At 40.6% G+C, this 13,449-nt stretch overlaps 1 protein-coding gene and 1 long non-coding RNA gene across 3 annotated transcripts in view; one reads left to right on the top strand and one right to left on the bottom strand.

Annotated features, from left to right (window-relative positions):
* The window catches only part of sema6a (semaphorin 6A), a 150,545-nt gene that overhangs the window by 115,518 nt on the left and 21,578 nt on the right, over positions 1 to 13,449 (top strand). Inside the window, exons 14-18 of one of the 2 annotated variants that reach the window (XM_023344312.1) lie at positions 2,079 to 2,219; positions 2,328 to 2,405; positions 8,106 to 8,164; positions 8,968 to 8,988; positions 12,828 to 12,983. In XM_023344312.1, the coding sequence (XP_023200080.1) occupies positions 2,079 to 2,219; positions 2,328 to 2,405; positions 8,106 to 8,164; positions 8,968 to 8,988; positions 12,828 to 12,983 (455 nt within the window). The remainder of the gene's footprint in view (positions 1 to 2,078; positions 2,220 to 2,327; positions 2,406 to 8,105; positions 8,165 to 8,967; positions 8,989 to 12,827; positions 12,984 to 13,449) is intronic. The other variant, XM_023344313.1, reaches the window with a different exon arrangement.
* The window catches only part of LOC111610370, a 118,025-nt gene that overhangs the window by 41,745 nt on the left and 62,831 nt on the right, over positions 1 to 13,449 (bottom strand). The gene's annotated exons all lie outside the window — the stretch shown is intronic.

Consider the following 13,449-nt stretch of genomic DNA (forward strand, 5'->3'; position numbering starts at 1 on the left):
CGGTGAGCAGAGATCTGTCGTGCAATAGAAAAAAAATAAATCTGATGCAGTGCAGTCCTGCCAGAGCAAATATTTGGTTGAGAGGTAATGAATGAGACGGGGGTGGCAGTACGGATAAAGGAGAGAGAAAACAGCCATGAAAACCAAAGACGAGAAACTGAAGGGTTAGAGCATAATAAGTACCAAACTATAGCCATGGGGCTGTTCGAGGCCGTTGGAAAGATTTTTTCTGGACCCCGACTGTGATTTCAAAATGGTATAAATTTTCTATGTCAGCACAGGCGGTTGATGAAGATAGACTCCTTTTGCAAGATGTTCATGGAAAATGCCAAGCATTTTGAAATTATTTCAGTGCATTTAGGTAAAATATTTGTCTAAATTTTGTGCAGCAAACGGTGTCATGAATATTAAGGAATAGAGCAGACAAGTTAGTGAAGCAATGGTTAATCAGTCCAATTTTGCACAACTGCACTGTGGCACACTTGCTGTACATATATTTACATATACATACTGTATCTGCATTTTTTGAATCTTTGCAAGGACTGCTCTAAGTTGCTTTTTATATTGACAGCATGTTATATTTTATTTTTATTTGTCTACAATTGCTACTCAGTGGTGGTTGTTGTGTGTCTTGTCTCTAGGCTGCTGTAACTAATTTAAAATAATTTCCCTGCTGGGATGAATAAAGTAATTCTATGCTATTCTATTCTATTCTATAATTAGAAAACAATATTCTAAGCTTTGAACATATCGGTTTAATTTACTTTTGGGATCAATATAGTGTTTTTGAATTGAATTGAATTGAACTTCGTTGAGTTGAATTTGAACATCTGAAAGAGATCCACAGCTGAGGTGGGAGAATGTTTTGACTGAATGACTGTTAAAGTCACATGAAGGAAGTCGTAAGAAATACAGGTCAAAGTTTGGTCGAAGGAGAAGAAAATACAAATTTTGGTCCAGAATGCCGCAATTAAAGTGCATACTAAAAACAATTAGGAATCTTAAGTGACTTGACTTTTATATAAATTGTTTCCAATGAGTTTGAGCTAAGCTTTCAGTCTGGTGGTGCAAATCTGGAAGACTTTCAGATTTAATTAGAGCTCTATGTGGTACTTCAAATGAGTCAATATGGAAATGGGATAAATCCACATTTTTAAAACACTTTCCACCTTTTACTCCACTTCACAGTTCTTCTCCACAAGTCCCAATTAAATGCACTAGACTTTGATTTTGTTACAAAGGTAAGTGATGAAAAAAGGTCAACACGTTTGCATTCAGAGACCATGTGATAAGCTTTATGAAGGAGATGAAGGTCCCTTCCTTGTTTCCATGTCTCTTCCTCTCCCTCTTCCAACTAGTTCCCTTCCTTCTCCCTCCTCTCTCCTGCTGGCTGCAGCAGAGCATTCACCGGCTGCTGGCCATCTGGCTTCAGTCGCGTACAGTAAGCGACTTTGCCTCCCTGCTTGGCCAGCTAGATCAGCGCAGACCCGATTGTTGTGCATTACCCAGTGTAGATCGACTCTAAACCCTAATTGCGAGCGATAATGCAGGACCAGAGCTCTGTGAACAGGAGATTAAATCCCAGAAGCGGGATGGCAGGACGGAGGGAGAGACAGGATAGAAGGAGGCTCGACACACCCCAGAGGGATTAGAGCGTGCTCCTGCGGGGCTGTGGAGACAAAGTCGGCTAACGGGGGTGGAGGAGTGGTCGCGTGCGGAAGGGATGGATGGGCTTGAGTTACTGTTGGTGGATTTTACACTTAAGTGCTGCTGACTGCTCACAGCGCCCATCTGTCTGTTTATCTGTTGTATCCGTATCACCCTTTTCCTTATCTCTCTTTATCTCCCACTCTGCTCCTGACCTCATGTACACTTGGCTAGCATTATCCGTTTTCTTGCTGAGTCCACAGTTTGTCTGTCTGCTACATCTTAATCTGCGTATTTTGTTCTTGAAACCAACTCTTAAATCTCCTCTTAATCTTATTGTGTTGTCCTGACCTTTCTTTGGTCTTTTTCATTGCATTAAAATATAAATCAAACACTTAAGTACATATGACCCTCTCTTTTGGCTCTTGTAGGTGCAGTATAGAAGGTGTGGAAGACAAGCGCATCATCGGGATGCAGATCGACAGCAAGAGTAACGCTCTGTGGGTGGCTTTCACCTCCTGTGTGGTCAAAGTGCCGCTGTCTCGCTGTGAAAGGCATGGAAGATGCAAGAAGTATGTGGGAATTCCACCCTTTATAGCTGTTTGTTGAAAAAAAATCATGAATAATTCCAGTTTGTAAAATATGTGATGTTAATAATGGTTGATGTGACTGTCCTTCAGGTCCTGCATAGCCTCCAGGGACCCGTACTGTGGTTGGGTGTCAGAAGGTGCCTGTCGACAGGTGACTACCAACACCAAGTAAGTAAAGAGAGGTGAAATCACATGCAACGTGCAAAAGATTTTGAAAAACACATAAAAATTAGTGGCATTATAGAGGTTAAATATGTCAAATCACCAGGCCTCAGATCTATAATGCCTTATAGAAACTAGGGATGGACTATTAGAACAACGTCATTCTATGAAGAACTGTTATTAGGTAAAATGACAGTTTTATGATATTTAAATATCTAATTACAGGAATTACTACAGCAACTAAAATAAGACGCACTCCCAATTCATGGGCCAATTTTCTCCTTTATCTAACCGGTGATTGGCAGGTCAAATAATCAGAATCAGCAGGTAGGGCCTGAAGAAAAACTATGAATCAGTCATGAAAAGCATGATTCTTGCATGTCTAATTATTAGTATTTTATTAATATTTCCTGTACAAGTAGTAATTTTTATCCAAAAATGCTTATTCCCCAGAATATTATACATTTTTCCATTCTGCTTTTTATAGCTTAATATTGGGAATATAGCAAGCTGATATAAGCTGGCTAATTAGTCAGCCATCGCCTGTGGTTAACACACATGTGGCTCATTGATTGCCAACTGTAGTGACAAAACAGTATTACCTAAACAGGAATGATCGGAAGAGCTCCTTTCGTTTCCACACCATTGGCCCCTCATATTTTTGTCTTGCTGACATGCTGCTGAACCTTTAATAAAATGTGGCTTTTTGTGAAGCTTTCCAGGGAATTATTCAAAAATTGTGATTGGAGTGCTTTTTAAAAAAAAGTTTAAATGTCTTTCCTCATGTAAAAATTCACCTATTTTCCACCAAATAATTTTTTCTAATGCAACATGAATTATCACAATTTACAATCAAATAAAATGATGTTGATTTTCATAGTAGAGTTTCAAACTTTATTGAAGTAATAGTAGGCGTCCAATGCAATCTTTCACATCGGTTCAAACAAACAAATTGATTAATCAACAGTATTTTGAATAATTTCTTACTCCTCATTCCACCTGAACAAACATTTACCCCTAATCCTTCAGGTACATGGCCTCTTTTTTCTCCCTTGAAACAACAACTGAGGCTCATGAGTGTCAGTGCTTTACTCTAAACCATCAGTTTCACCTACTCCAGACCTCTGGACTTGGTCAAATTCCACTCTTTTTTGTACAACTTGCCATTCCTCTGTCAATTTGTCTAATTTTACGGTGTGTAAATGCAGCTGCCTGCAGCGGCAGGGTTTCTGGAAAGATGAATGGATGGAAAGTGTTGTTTGCCCAAAGCCTCGGGTTGGGTACAGTGCTGGGGAAAGTCTGATGGCCGCTGCAGCTATAATTTTGTGGCTGTACTTATGACACAGAACCAGATTATACTTTCTGAATAAACAGCATGAGAAGGTCTGTGGTGGGAAAAAACATTAAACAGATGAAGTCATGAAAAGGGACCGCTGCTCCACTGGCTTTTTGACGATGAATGAGTTTGACTCTTCTCCTTCAAAACTGACTGGTTTTGCATGCTAATAGGCCTCATGAACACAGAACACGCATAAACCAACAGATGCTTCCCATCCGGTCATTATTCCCTGACAATTCTGACAGTTTCCACTGTGCTGCAGGATTTAAAAAAAGGTGCATTAAGAGAGGCATTGATGGTCATGAGATGATACAAGACAAAGGTTTTAGCAGCAAATTCAGAAAAGGAAAGTATTCCCATTTTGTGATTTTCATAGACAAATTAAATGTTTCATACATTTAAACTATGTTTTGAAAATAAATTGAAGACTATTTTCTCAAACAAAACTGTGCCAAATCAGTTGCAACAGGAAGGAATTATTGGATCTCACCAATCACTTATTAGCTCTATTGTGCAACATTTATGAAACTAATGTTTCAACAAGTAAGCTCTGCCCTTATTTTGACCAATATGCTTCTAACATTGCTTGTTATAGACTTCCAATGAATAATGCACACCTGTATCCTGTTGTCTATAATCACTCGCCTTGTTGAAGTGTTCACTTGTGACTGATGAAGACACACAAAGTGTTGAAACCTCAGTCTAGTTGATGATTGCAGAATAAAGATAAGAATAATATATAGCGGTTTTTATACTCGTCTAATGCTAAGGTGATCCTAATGCCAAAAAAACACTAAGAAGGTTTCATTTTTGTGTTTCGTGAATCTCACTTATAATTTTAAAGACTCCTTATTTAATGTAGAATAATCCATTTTAGGACTGAGCGCTTGTTGCACTCTTGCTTCATATAGTAGAATATCTAAAAGTGAGAGATAAATAGTGTTTATCCTGGTGGTGTCTGTTGTTAAAGCGGTCTGATTTATATTTTCTTGCAAATAACTTGTCTTACCTGCTTATGTCCACTCCTGCCTGTGTATCTATTTTTATCCCTCTATTTTCCTCCAACACACTCTTCCTCTCTTGCAACCCTCCCCTCCTTTACTTCTTCCATCTGGCCCCAATGGTAGCGTGCCAGCTTTCCCATGTGTAGTTATGCCTCTCATACCTACTGCCTGCAAACAGCTTGTGCTCTAGTCTTTTGCAATATGGTCCCTAGTCACCCCCTTTTTTCATGCATATAATTGCACCTGATTCTGAATGGTTGGTGTTTTGTGAAATAGCTGCACGGTTGTGTTGCTGTAATCAGCCTATCATGAACAGATGCAGATATTATGGGCCCATATGCTGGTTTGAGACCCAATGAAGTGAAAGCTATAAATTAAAAAGGTAAATGACAGCTATATGGGACCAATCTGCATACTTGCATCATACTGTACGTACAGTAAATTCCCAGCTTTTCAGTTCACCTCTGATATGAATAATTGATACCATTATGCCTGACCCACATTTCAGCAACCAAGTCCCCTTCATACAACCTCTCATCTAGTATAATAATCATATCTGATGCTAGGTGATAAATAATAAACACCATTCCTGGTTCCCTCCAGATTTGTAGAGAACATCTCCAGTCTGATTTAAATATGTATTAGATCGTACTGTTGCAGTGGGCTCTTAATCCTGAATGGACTGCCTGCAGTGCTGCATTCAGACACACTGCATTTCAGTAGCTGTAATGCAGCCGCTATGAGGATGACCTCCTTAACTGAGGGATCATATTGAGGTTCATTGACTCTATGTGCCAAGCAAACCCCAGACGCCACATCTGTAAACTCAATTCATCTCAAATCAAGTGGGATTTATACCATGTAAGCCTCATCTTACCACAGTTGATAATGTTAAAATCAACCTAAATGGGGAACCATGACAACAAGGCTCTTGGAAATACACAGCATTTCAAGGCACAGAGATAAAATTCCTATGATGAGCATTCGTCAGATATCAGGAGTGTTTTGACTATTTGTGCTGTTAGTTTTATCACTCTCTCTGCTTTGTGCCTGAGGACGATAAGAAAATCAGACCAACAGATCAACTGATGTTTCAGATACGAAGATAGGACGCTACTCTTATTGTTGAGTACTGGATTTTAAAAGGAATTTGTTAATGAAGAAATCCTATTTAATAGAAGACTAATAAGTTGTATTCATACATAACTCTCACTGCAAAATTGTAAATTGGAAAGGACTTATATATGGTTTTAAATTTGAGTGGTTTGCATGTATGTCTCCATTCTTTATGCTGATACCCTTAAATAAAATCCAGTGCAGCCACGTGGTTTTGGGAGTCACCTAATAATAGGTCAACTTTGTGAAATAAAACTGCTTTTGAGAAGGTCTCAAAGGTTTTTTTAAACATTGGTGAACAAAGACCATCATGAGGGCCAATGAGCACAGCAAAAATGTTAGTGAGGTAGTGGAGGAGATGTTTTATAGGTTCTAAAATGAAATCCAAGTTATGAAGAGCTACAGCAGAATGATTTAGTTTAAAGCAAATTAATATTGTGAGAATGACCCAGTGGAAGTCAAGCAATCGCATTAATTGCATCAGAAGGTGCTTCCACAAAGAATTGACCCAAGGAAGCTGAATATATGTAACATTTTTCAGATTTCTTTTCTAAAAGCAAAATAGTTTTTCCATCTTTGTTTTGACATTTTTGTGATGCTTTAGCATTCAAAGCCTTTGCAGGGTGAGCTATGACTGTCAGTCTCATTCTGCTACCTATAGGGTGACGGTAAAGGCTGAGGTATTTACATAAATACCAGAACATGTTATTCTTCTTGTAAAGTTTCAGTGTTGTGGCTTCAAGTTCCTTTAAAGTGATGGAAAGCTCTGCTTGTCTTACAAAAATCACCTGAGCTTGTGAGGTCTACATTTTTCCACACAAGGGAAGGGTGACGGTGTTTCGGAAAATAATCTCCTTTATGCTATGATTGTGACCAGTGGAGGGTGAGGAAGATGAGAGACGGGTGGACGGACAGAGGAGGAGGAGTACAGAGGAAGGAATCGAGGTGGGCCGTGAAAAACTGTCATGCGTGACCGTGATCCTGGTCGACAGTTGGTTCGCTCTGTTTCACCGATCTCCTTACAGCTTGCTTGGTGGTCTTTCAGGGATAAAGCATGTCTCGGTGCAGACTGCATCAGAAAATAACATATCCCAATCTCAATCTCTCTTACTCTGTCATATGATGGCTCTCAAGCACGGTTACCCCCCACTGCTCTCCTCTCAGCCCATGTGATTGTACTACACACTCACATTACTTCTCAAGCTAGATAAAGTCAGATGGAGCATAGATGGGAAAAGATTGCACAATGTGAAGAACTCATGAAAATAAATTGGGAAATTGACTTTTTCTTTCTTCTTGCAAGGAGTTACATGTGAAAATTGATCATGCTCTCATGTTTATAGATTGGATAGGAAACTAAAAGCAGCAGAACTGTCCTGTTTAATTTAGCATAAATAGTGAAAGATATAGAAATAATACATTCACCCATCGGCTCTTTCATTTATAAGCAATGTATTGTTGTAATCTAAAATAAATAAGAGTTTATACTCTTTTTGACTTGATAAAAATGCCAAAGGAAAGTTAATGAGCTTTCAGCAAGCCACTAATGCCAAGCTAAGCTGATGATAGTGGTATATTCCATCAGTACTGCGCCATAATAAAATCATATAGCACTACATTAAATGTTGGCTGTTTATTTTAATAATATGTCCTGTTGTCTGGTCAGAGTAGGAAGAACACTTAATAAAGTGTTCTTCATACATCCATTTATATGCTGATGGTGGTAAGCTACGGTGTAGCCACAGCTGTCCTGGGGTAGTCTGACAGAAGCAAGGTGCCACCGGAGCCTCTGACCACTGACTGAAGCAGGAGTCCAAACCGGGACCCACTGGTAACGGGACAAACTTCTACCACCGTTGCCTCTACATGACTTGAAGTTAGATGGAATGTGCTATAAGTTGCTGTGTGTTATCTCCTCCTCTGCCATAAAAATACAACCTTACAAAGTGTTAGTCATTTTACAATCCCAACAACATAAATCATAGAGAAAGACTATTTTCAACACTCCAAGCAACAGCTCTTGTTCTAGATATTTACTTCACTGTCTGGCGTCTGCATTACCACTGATTCAGGTCTCCAGGGTGCCTGCCAGGTGTTCTTTGCTTCCAGCACAGCATAGGACTTTCTGCATCTGTGTTTCCAGCTCATGCTATCTCTGATGTGTTTCTGTGTTAGCTTTCCCATAGTTTTGTTGGGTGTGGCATGCCCCGTTTTCCGCCATGACCATGATGTCTCTGTTCCCTGCAGATCAGCCTTCGAGCAGGACGTGGAGCACGGTAACACAGATGGCCTGGGAGACTGCCAAAGTAAGCAAGCCCTCTTCACTCTTATCTTTCCTCCTCTTTTCCATACCTCCCTCACCACCTCTAACTCTGCTCACCTCTCAGCCCGCCGATTCCTTCTTTGCTACAGTCAACTTTTTCTTCTCCCTTCTGTTCTGGCCCTACAATTCCCTCTTTCAAGATTCTTCCATCCATCTGTCCCTTTCAGCTCTTGTCCTCTTGTGTCCTTTCCCCGCTGTTTCTCCTGTCCCTAGTCAATGGAGTCCTGTATCCCATTGGGCAAACACTGAGTTTCTTTTTGAGAATTTCCTCACAAACACAAACAATTCAGCAGCACACTCAGTTTGTAGATGTGAAAAGTCACAGGAACTGTTATATTGAAAGTAAAAAACAAGACTATTCAAAGCCAGCCTCTATTCTTAAAAGGTGGGCATTTATTCTTCACACTTTGAGACAGTATATTTGTTCTTTTCAGGACCAAATGCACTCTGTTAGCATTTGCAAACATGGTTCCCCCCGTTGATAATCTCCTGAAACTTTAAAACATGTTTGATATTGAATCAAATAAGTAAATAACTCTAGAAAGGCTATAATTTTCTCCTTTGCTTTCATTTGTGTGTTTATGAGCTAACCCAGAGCATTATACCTTCATCAGCCATAGAGCCCTGAAAAATTCCCTTTGATTGGACGAAAAGAGAATATTGAGCGGCCAGCCAACTCTGAATGACTTTAAAAGTCATGGTTTTCCATCGTGTTAAAGCATATAAGCTCCCTTTTATTGCCCACAATAACAGGTTTCCTTTCGTTTTTCTTCTTTTTCTCTGCAGATACATTTGTGGCACTGAATGGTAAGTGTTCCTCATCCACCTCACGGCAATTAAACTAAAAAAGAATGGAGTTTGAAGCTCCATTTTTCACCTCCCAAATCTTTAACTTCAGCCACACCTCTTCATCAGCTCAGTCAGTCTTGCCCTCTCAAGCAAATGAAAAACTCCTCCCACATGTGTAAAGACAGATTATTAATGATTCGAGGTTTTAACCAAATTGATTTCATTCCTTTCTGTTTGATAGACATCCCTTCCGGTTATGAAGGTAATAGAAAGTCAGTCACTTTAACGCTTTTATGTAGTTCCTTTTGGTGTTTAAAGTTGAAAGAGATCAAAATCTTTCATCTTTGATACTGATTCCGTTAGTTTATTAGACATTTTTCTCCCTCACTCTTTGTTTAGTAGCTCTATCTTCCTCTTTCGCTTGTGCTGCAGCATTGATTAGCTATGACCTTTGCTTTGTTAATTGGATGGATCTGGTTGTCAGTGGTTAAAGGCTTTGATAGTGAGGAAGTTCTTCGCTATGTGCATTAGGTGGGTGTCGATAGAGAGCGAGATGTTAACCCGGCCAGTTGAGAGTGTGTTTATGTACACCAAACATCATCACGCAGCTTTATTCATACCTATGCTTTTCTTATCCACCACAGTCTATCAGCGTTGTCTTAAGACATTCATCCATTCATTTATTCACCCATCCACCAAACAGTTATACACCTGGTTATTCATAAATACATCTATCACCTTTGCAGGAAGTATTAGTAGTGAACTTTGGCATTTTCACTTTTGTATCTACAGGATGAAAAATGAGAAAGTCGTCTGCAATTTGGGCTTTAAAAATGTGTGGGACCCTGATATCAGAATCATCCCTGAGTAGCTGATACTTGAAGCAAAGCCACTCTCATCTACATGTAAACTTACAAAGATATTCTTTATCTAATCACAGGACAAATTAGCTCTTTTTAGTGAATCCCTCTCAGCTCCATCTCGCTCTCTCTCAAACACACGCATACACACAGAGTGCCTCGCAGCTGCCAGATCAAAACGGTCAGATCCATGCAGAATGACGAGAATAGATATTTTGAAGTCTCTCCAGCAAGCCCTCTCACTCACCCCCATGTGACTGTACTCCCACTGTGATTTTCCCTTCTTTTTGGAGATCCAGGGTCATCCAAAAAGCATCTGTGTTGGTGTGTTCCCCCTCCTCGTGTGCAATATGCTTAGAGATGTGTGTTTTGGTGCACAGACAAAAACTCACACCCAGTTTACTGCATCCAGACTCGGTCCCAGCCATTTCCCGAAACCCTCTATCTATCTGTTGGCGGTTGATATGGATTTTAAGATAAATTATTGCACCCTCTAAAACCTCATCTTTTTTACCCCAGACGAGACACCCTCGCCTCTCTTTAATCTGTAGAAAGAGAGGGATGTGCATCCGTTGGCAGTTTTTTCCCCCTCCTGATCTCGGAAGAAGTGCAGAGTCTCTGGGCTCCCTGTATGTGTGTCATCTGCCTGAATTGCACTTCCCCTGTTGGTGGGGGTATGAATTATAAAATAGGCCTGTCACACTAATCTCTCAGCCTTGGGCCAATAGTTAAATAAATCATTTTAATGATTGCCACGCCACACAGAAGAGGAGGAGGCCTTGAGTGGCGTTCTGCGAGGGGGGTCTGTTGTGAACAGTCTCCTGGCGTCGCCTCCCCGTCTTCAAACACAAGCGTAAACACATATTGAACGTGTACGTCCTCAAACAAACACACACTCCCATGCTGTCACCTCCTCCATGGAGAGGGCTTGTCAAAAGCGGTAACTGGGGGAAGAGATCTGCAGAGCCGATGTGGATAAAAGCGTCGTCGCTCTTAATCGAGGGCTCTCTTTTTTTTTTCTCTCCTTGCCGTGTGGCTTAAATACATCATGGTATATCCCATTTATAGGAGCAAAACTGTGTAGGGAGGCTTAACTGTTAGCATGTGGGATGGTAATGTGATTGTCACGGTTCGAAAATACAGTCAAACAAAGCTTATGCATAAATTCTGCTCATGAAGAACAATGAGAAGCATAAGAAAGAGGGGTGGAGGAAAACTGTCTGCGTAAGCAATGTCTGAATGTAAACAGGAGAGAGATAAGCATGATCCATCACCCACAGAAAACCTCACAGTGCCTTGTAAAGAGGTTCATATCCACATCTCACATTTCTATTTCACTGAGATTTGTTGGGATGAACAAACACATAGAGCAGAGTGGAAGGAAAATGATTGAGTGTTTTCAAACTTTTTGACAAAGTAAAATCTGAAATGTGGAGTGCATTTGTATTCACCTCCTCTGATTCAATGCTTTGTGAAACCACCATTCATTACAAATATATTTGCATTTACAGATGAACATGTTCACCCATTCATATTAGTAAAGTAGCTCAAGTTCAGGCAGTTTGGATGAACCCGTGAGCAGCAGTTTTCAAACTTTGTTACATATTTTCAATTTACTTTTGGCTTGTACTTTGATTAGGCCATTCTAACACACCAACATGCTTCGATCTAAACCAGAGTTGTCCAATTTTGGTCTTCAAGGATCAGTGTCCAGCATGTTCAACACACCTTGAACAAACGATGGGTTTATTACCTGGATCCTTTTCTTTTATGACCGTCATCTAGAAATTTGAATCAGTTGAACTAGGGAGACATCAAGACATACCAAGTTTTCTTCCAGTATTAATCTTCATTTAGCTCCATCTATTTTCCCGTCAACTCTGAATATATCACTTCTCTACTCAAGAAAAGCATCCCCATGTCATGATGCCATGTTTCATCAAAAGGTGATTGATTGATCAGGAGGACGTACAAGGTTAATTTTCCAGCACACATATGGTTTTCATGGGTCAATGTGGTTAAGTTTTGACAATTGACATAACTGTCAAGTCTCCTGTTTTGCCCAGAAACTATCCCTCTTTCCCTCCATGCTCTCATATTAGTATTTTCCTGTAAATTTCCTGTATATCATCCTCTGCTCCTACGGTAGCACTGGCTTAGGAATTTCCCATATTTTTAAATCTAATATAATTAGATTTAAAAATATAAATGTGAATGTGGCTGAATATAAATGTGGACCACCCTTTATAGATTTTTATTTTTAGTTGAAGACAATGTATTATTCCCAATTTTAATATATTTTGTGCCGATTTATCACATAAAATCCAGACACATAGGAAAAATATCACTTTAAGAGGTGTCATTGCTTTTGCAAAGCGTTGAATCTGAGTTACTCTGCAAGTTCAAGAAGTTTACTCCAAGTTCCAGGTCAGTTTTGTAGTTCTGCACATTTAACTTCACAGCTACAAAACTGGTCAAAATCTTGAAATGAACAAAAGTATACAAAAAACAGCAGGGTGAAAATGTTCTGAGTTAAAGGCTCCTTTGTAGTTAAAGAGCAGTTACAGGCAGAATCCTCAACAGGACCAGTGAGGAGAAAGTTTGTCTTTTGTCCTACATATGAAAGCAGGGCACCCTGTGGTTACAGTGGAGAAATTATCATCTGACAGACCCAGCAGAGATCTGACATGTCAATCAGAACAAGATGGGGGGAGAATGAGGAAGACAGAGACGCAGGGAAATGACAGGAAGAGGAAACGTGTCAATCCTTAGAAACACACATGTAATTGGTAATGAGCTGCAGAGGGTCTCGAGGGAAACACCTTGTTAACCCTCACACAGCCCAGCAGCTGTCTGAGTGTGTGTTTATGCATGTGAGGAGTGAATGTGCTTGTATATATGTGTGTGTGTCTGTGAGCAGTCTAGCTGGTCTGCCTGTGCCTGTGCACTGGAGCTTGTTTGCTCTGAGCAAAGGTTAACCTGTGCTGTGTCCGACAGGCCACCATCACCATCACCACACCCTTTCACTTCCCACCTCGGCCCTCCCCGAGGCAGCCGAGGGGCCCCTGGGGCGGAAGGACCCCCCTATGAGTTCAGACAAAGGGGAGGACCCTTACGTGGCGGTGCCCTCTCAGACTCAACCTGAAGCCACTGGTAAGCCTTGGAACATAACAGAAATCAGTCAGTTTGGTCCATTGTCGCCTGTGGCAACAGGCTAATGAGGGGGAAGGGTGGGGATGTAAAGTAGAAGGGGGTAGGGGAGGTTTATGTAATTGAGATTTACGGCTGCCTTGCTGCTTCCAGCTGACGCGGTCTATAGATGGTGGATGGTTTTCTCTCTAGGGGACAAATTGCCTCATGCTGTGCACGAAAAACCCGCTGCAGAAAAGTAGCAAACAAGCGAGATGACACACGTTCACCCATGTGCACCTAGACACTCAGCGCTCATTAGGATGCACACTCAAATACACACACACACACACACAGTAGTGTGGATTTATTATCTGTGGACTGTAATGTCCCATAGGAGATGTAATATCCAGACCATTACACTCTGAAAAGGAAGATGGCGATGTATTTATTTCCTTGAGAAGATGCCTCGGTCGCCGGCTGTGCCATC

This window comes from Xiphophorus maculatus, chromosome 12 (genome assembly GCF_002775205.1).
Source record: "Xiphophorus maculatus strain JP 163 A chromosome 12, X_maculatus-5.0-male, whole genome shotgun sequence".
In the NCBI taxonomy this organism is placed as follows: domain Eukaryota; kingdom Metazoa; phylum Chordata; class Actinopteri; order Cyprinodontiformes; family Poeciliidae; genus Xiphophorus; species Xiphophorus maculatus.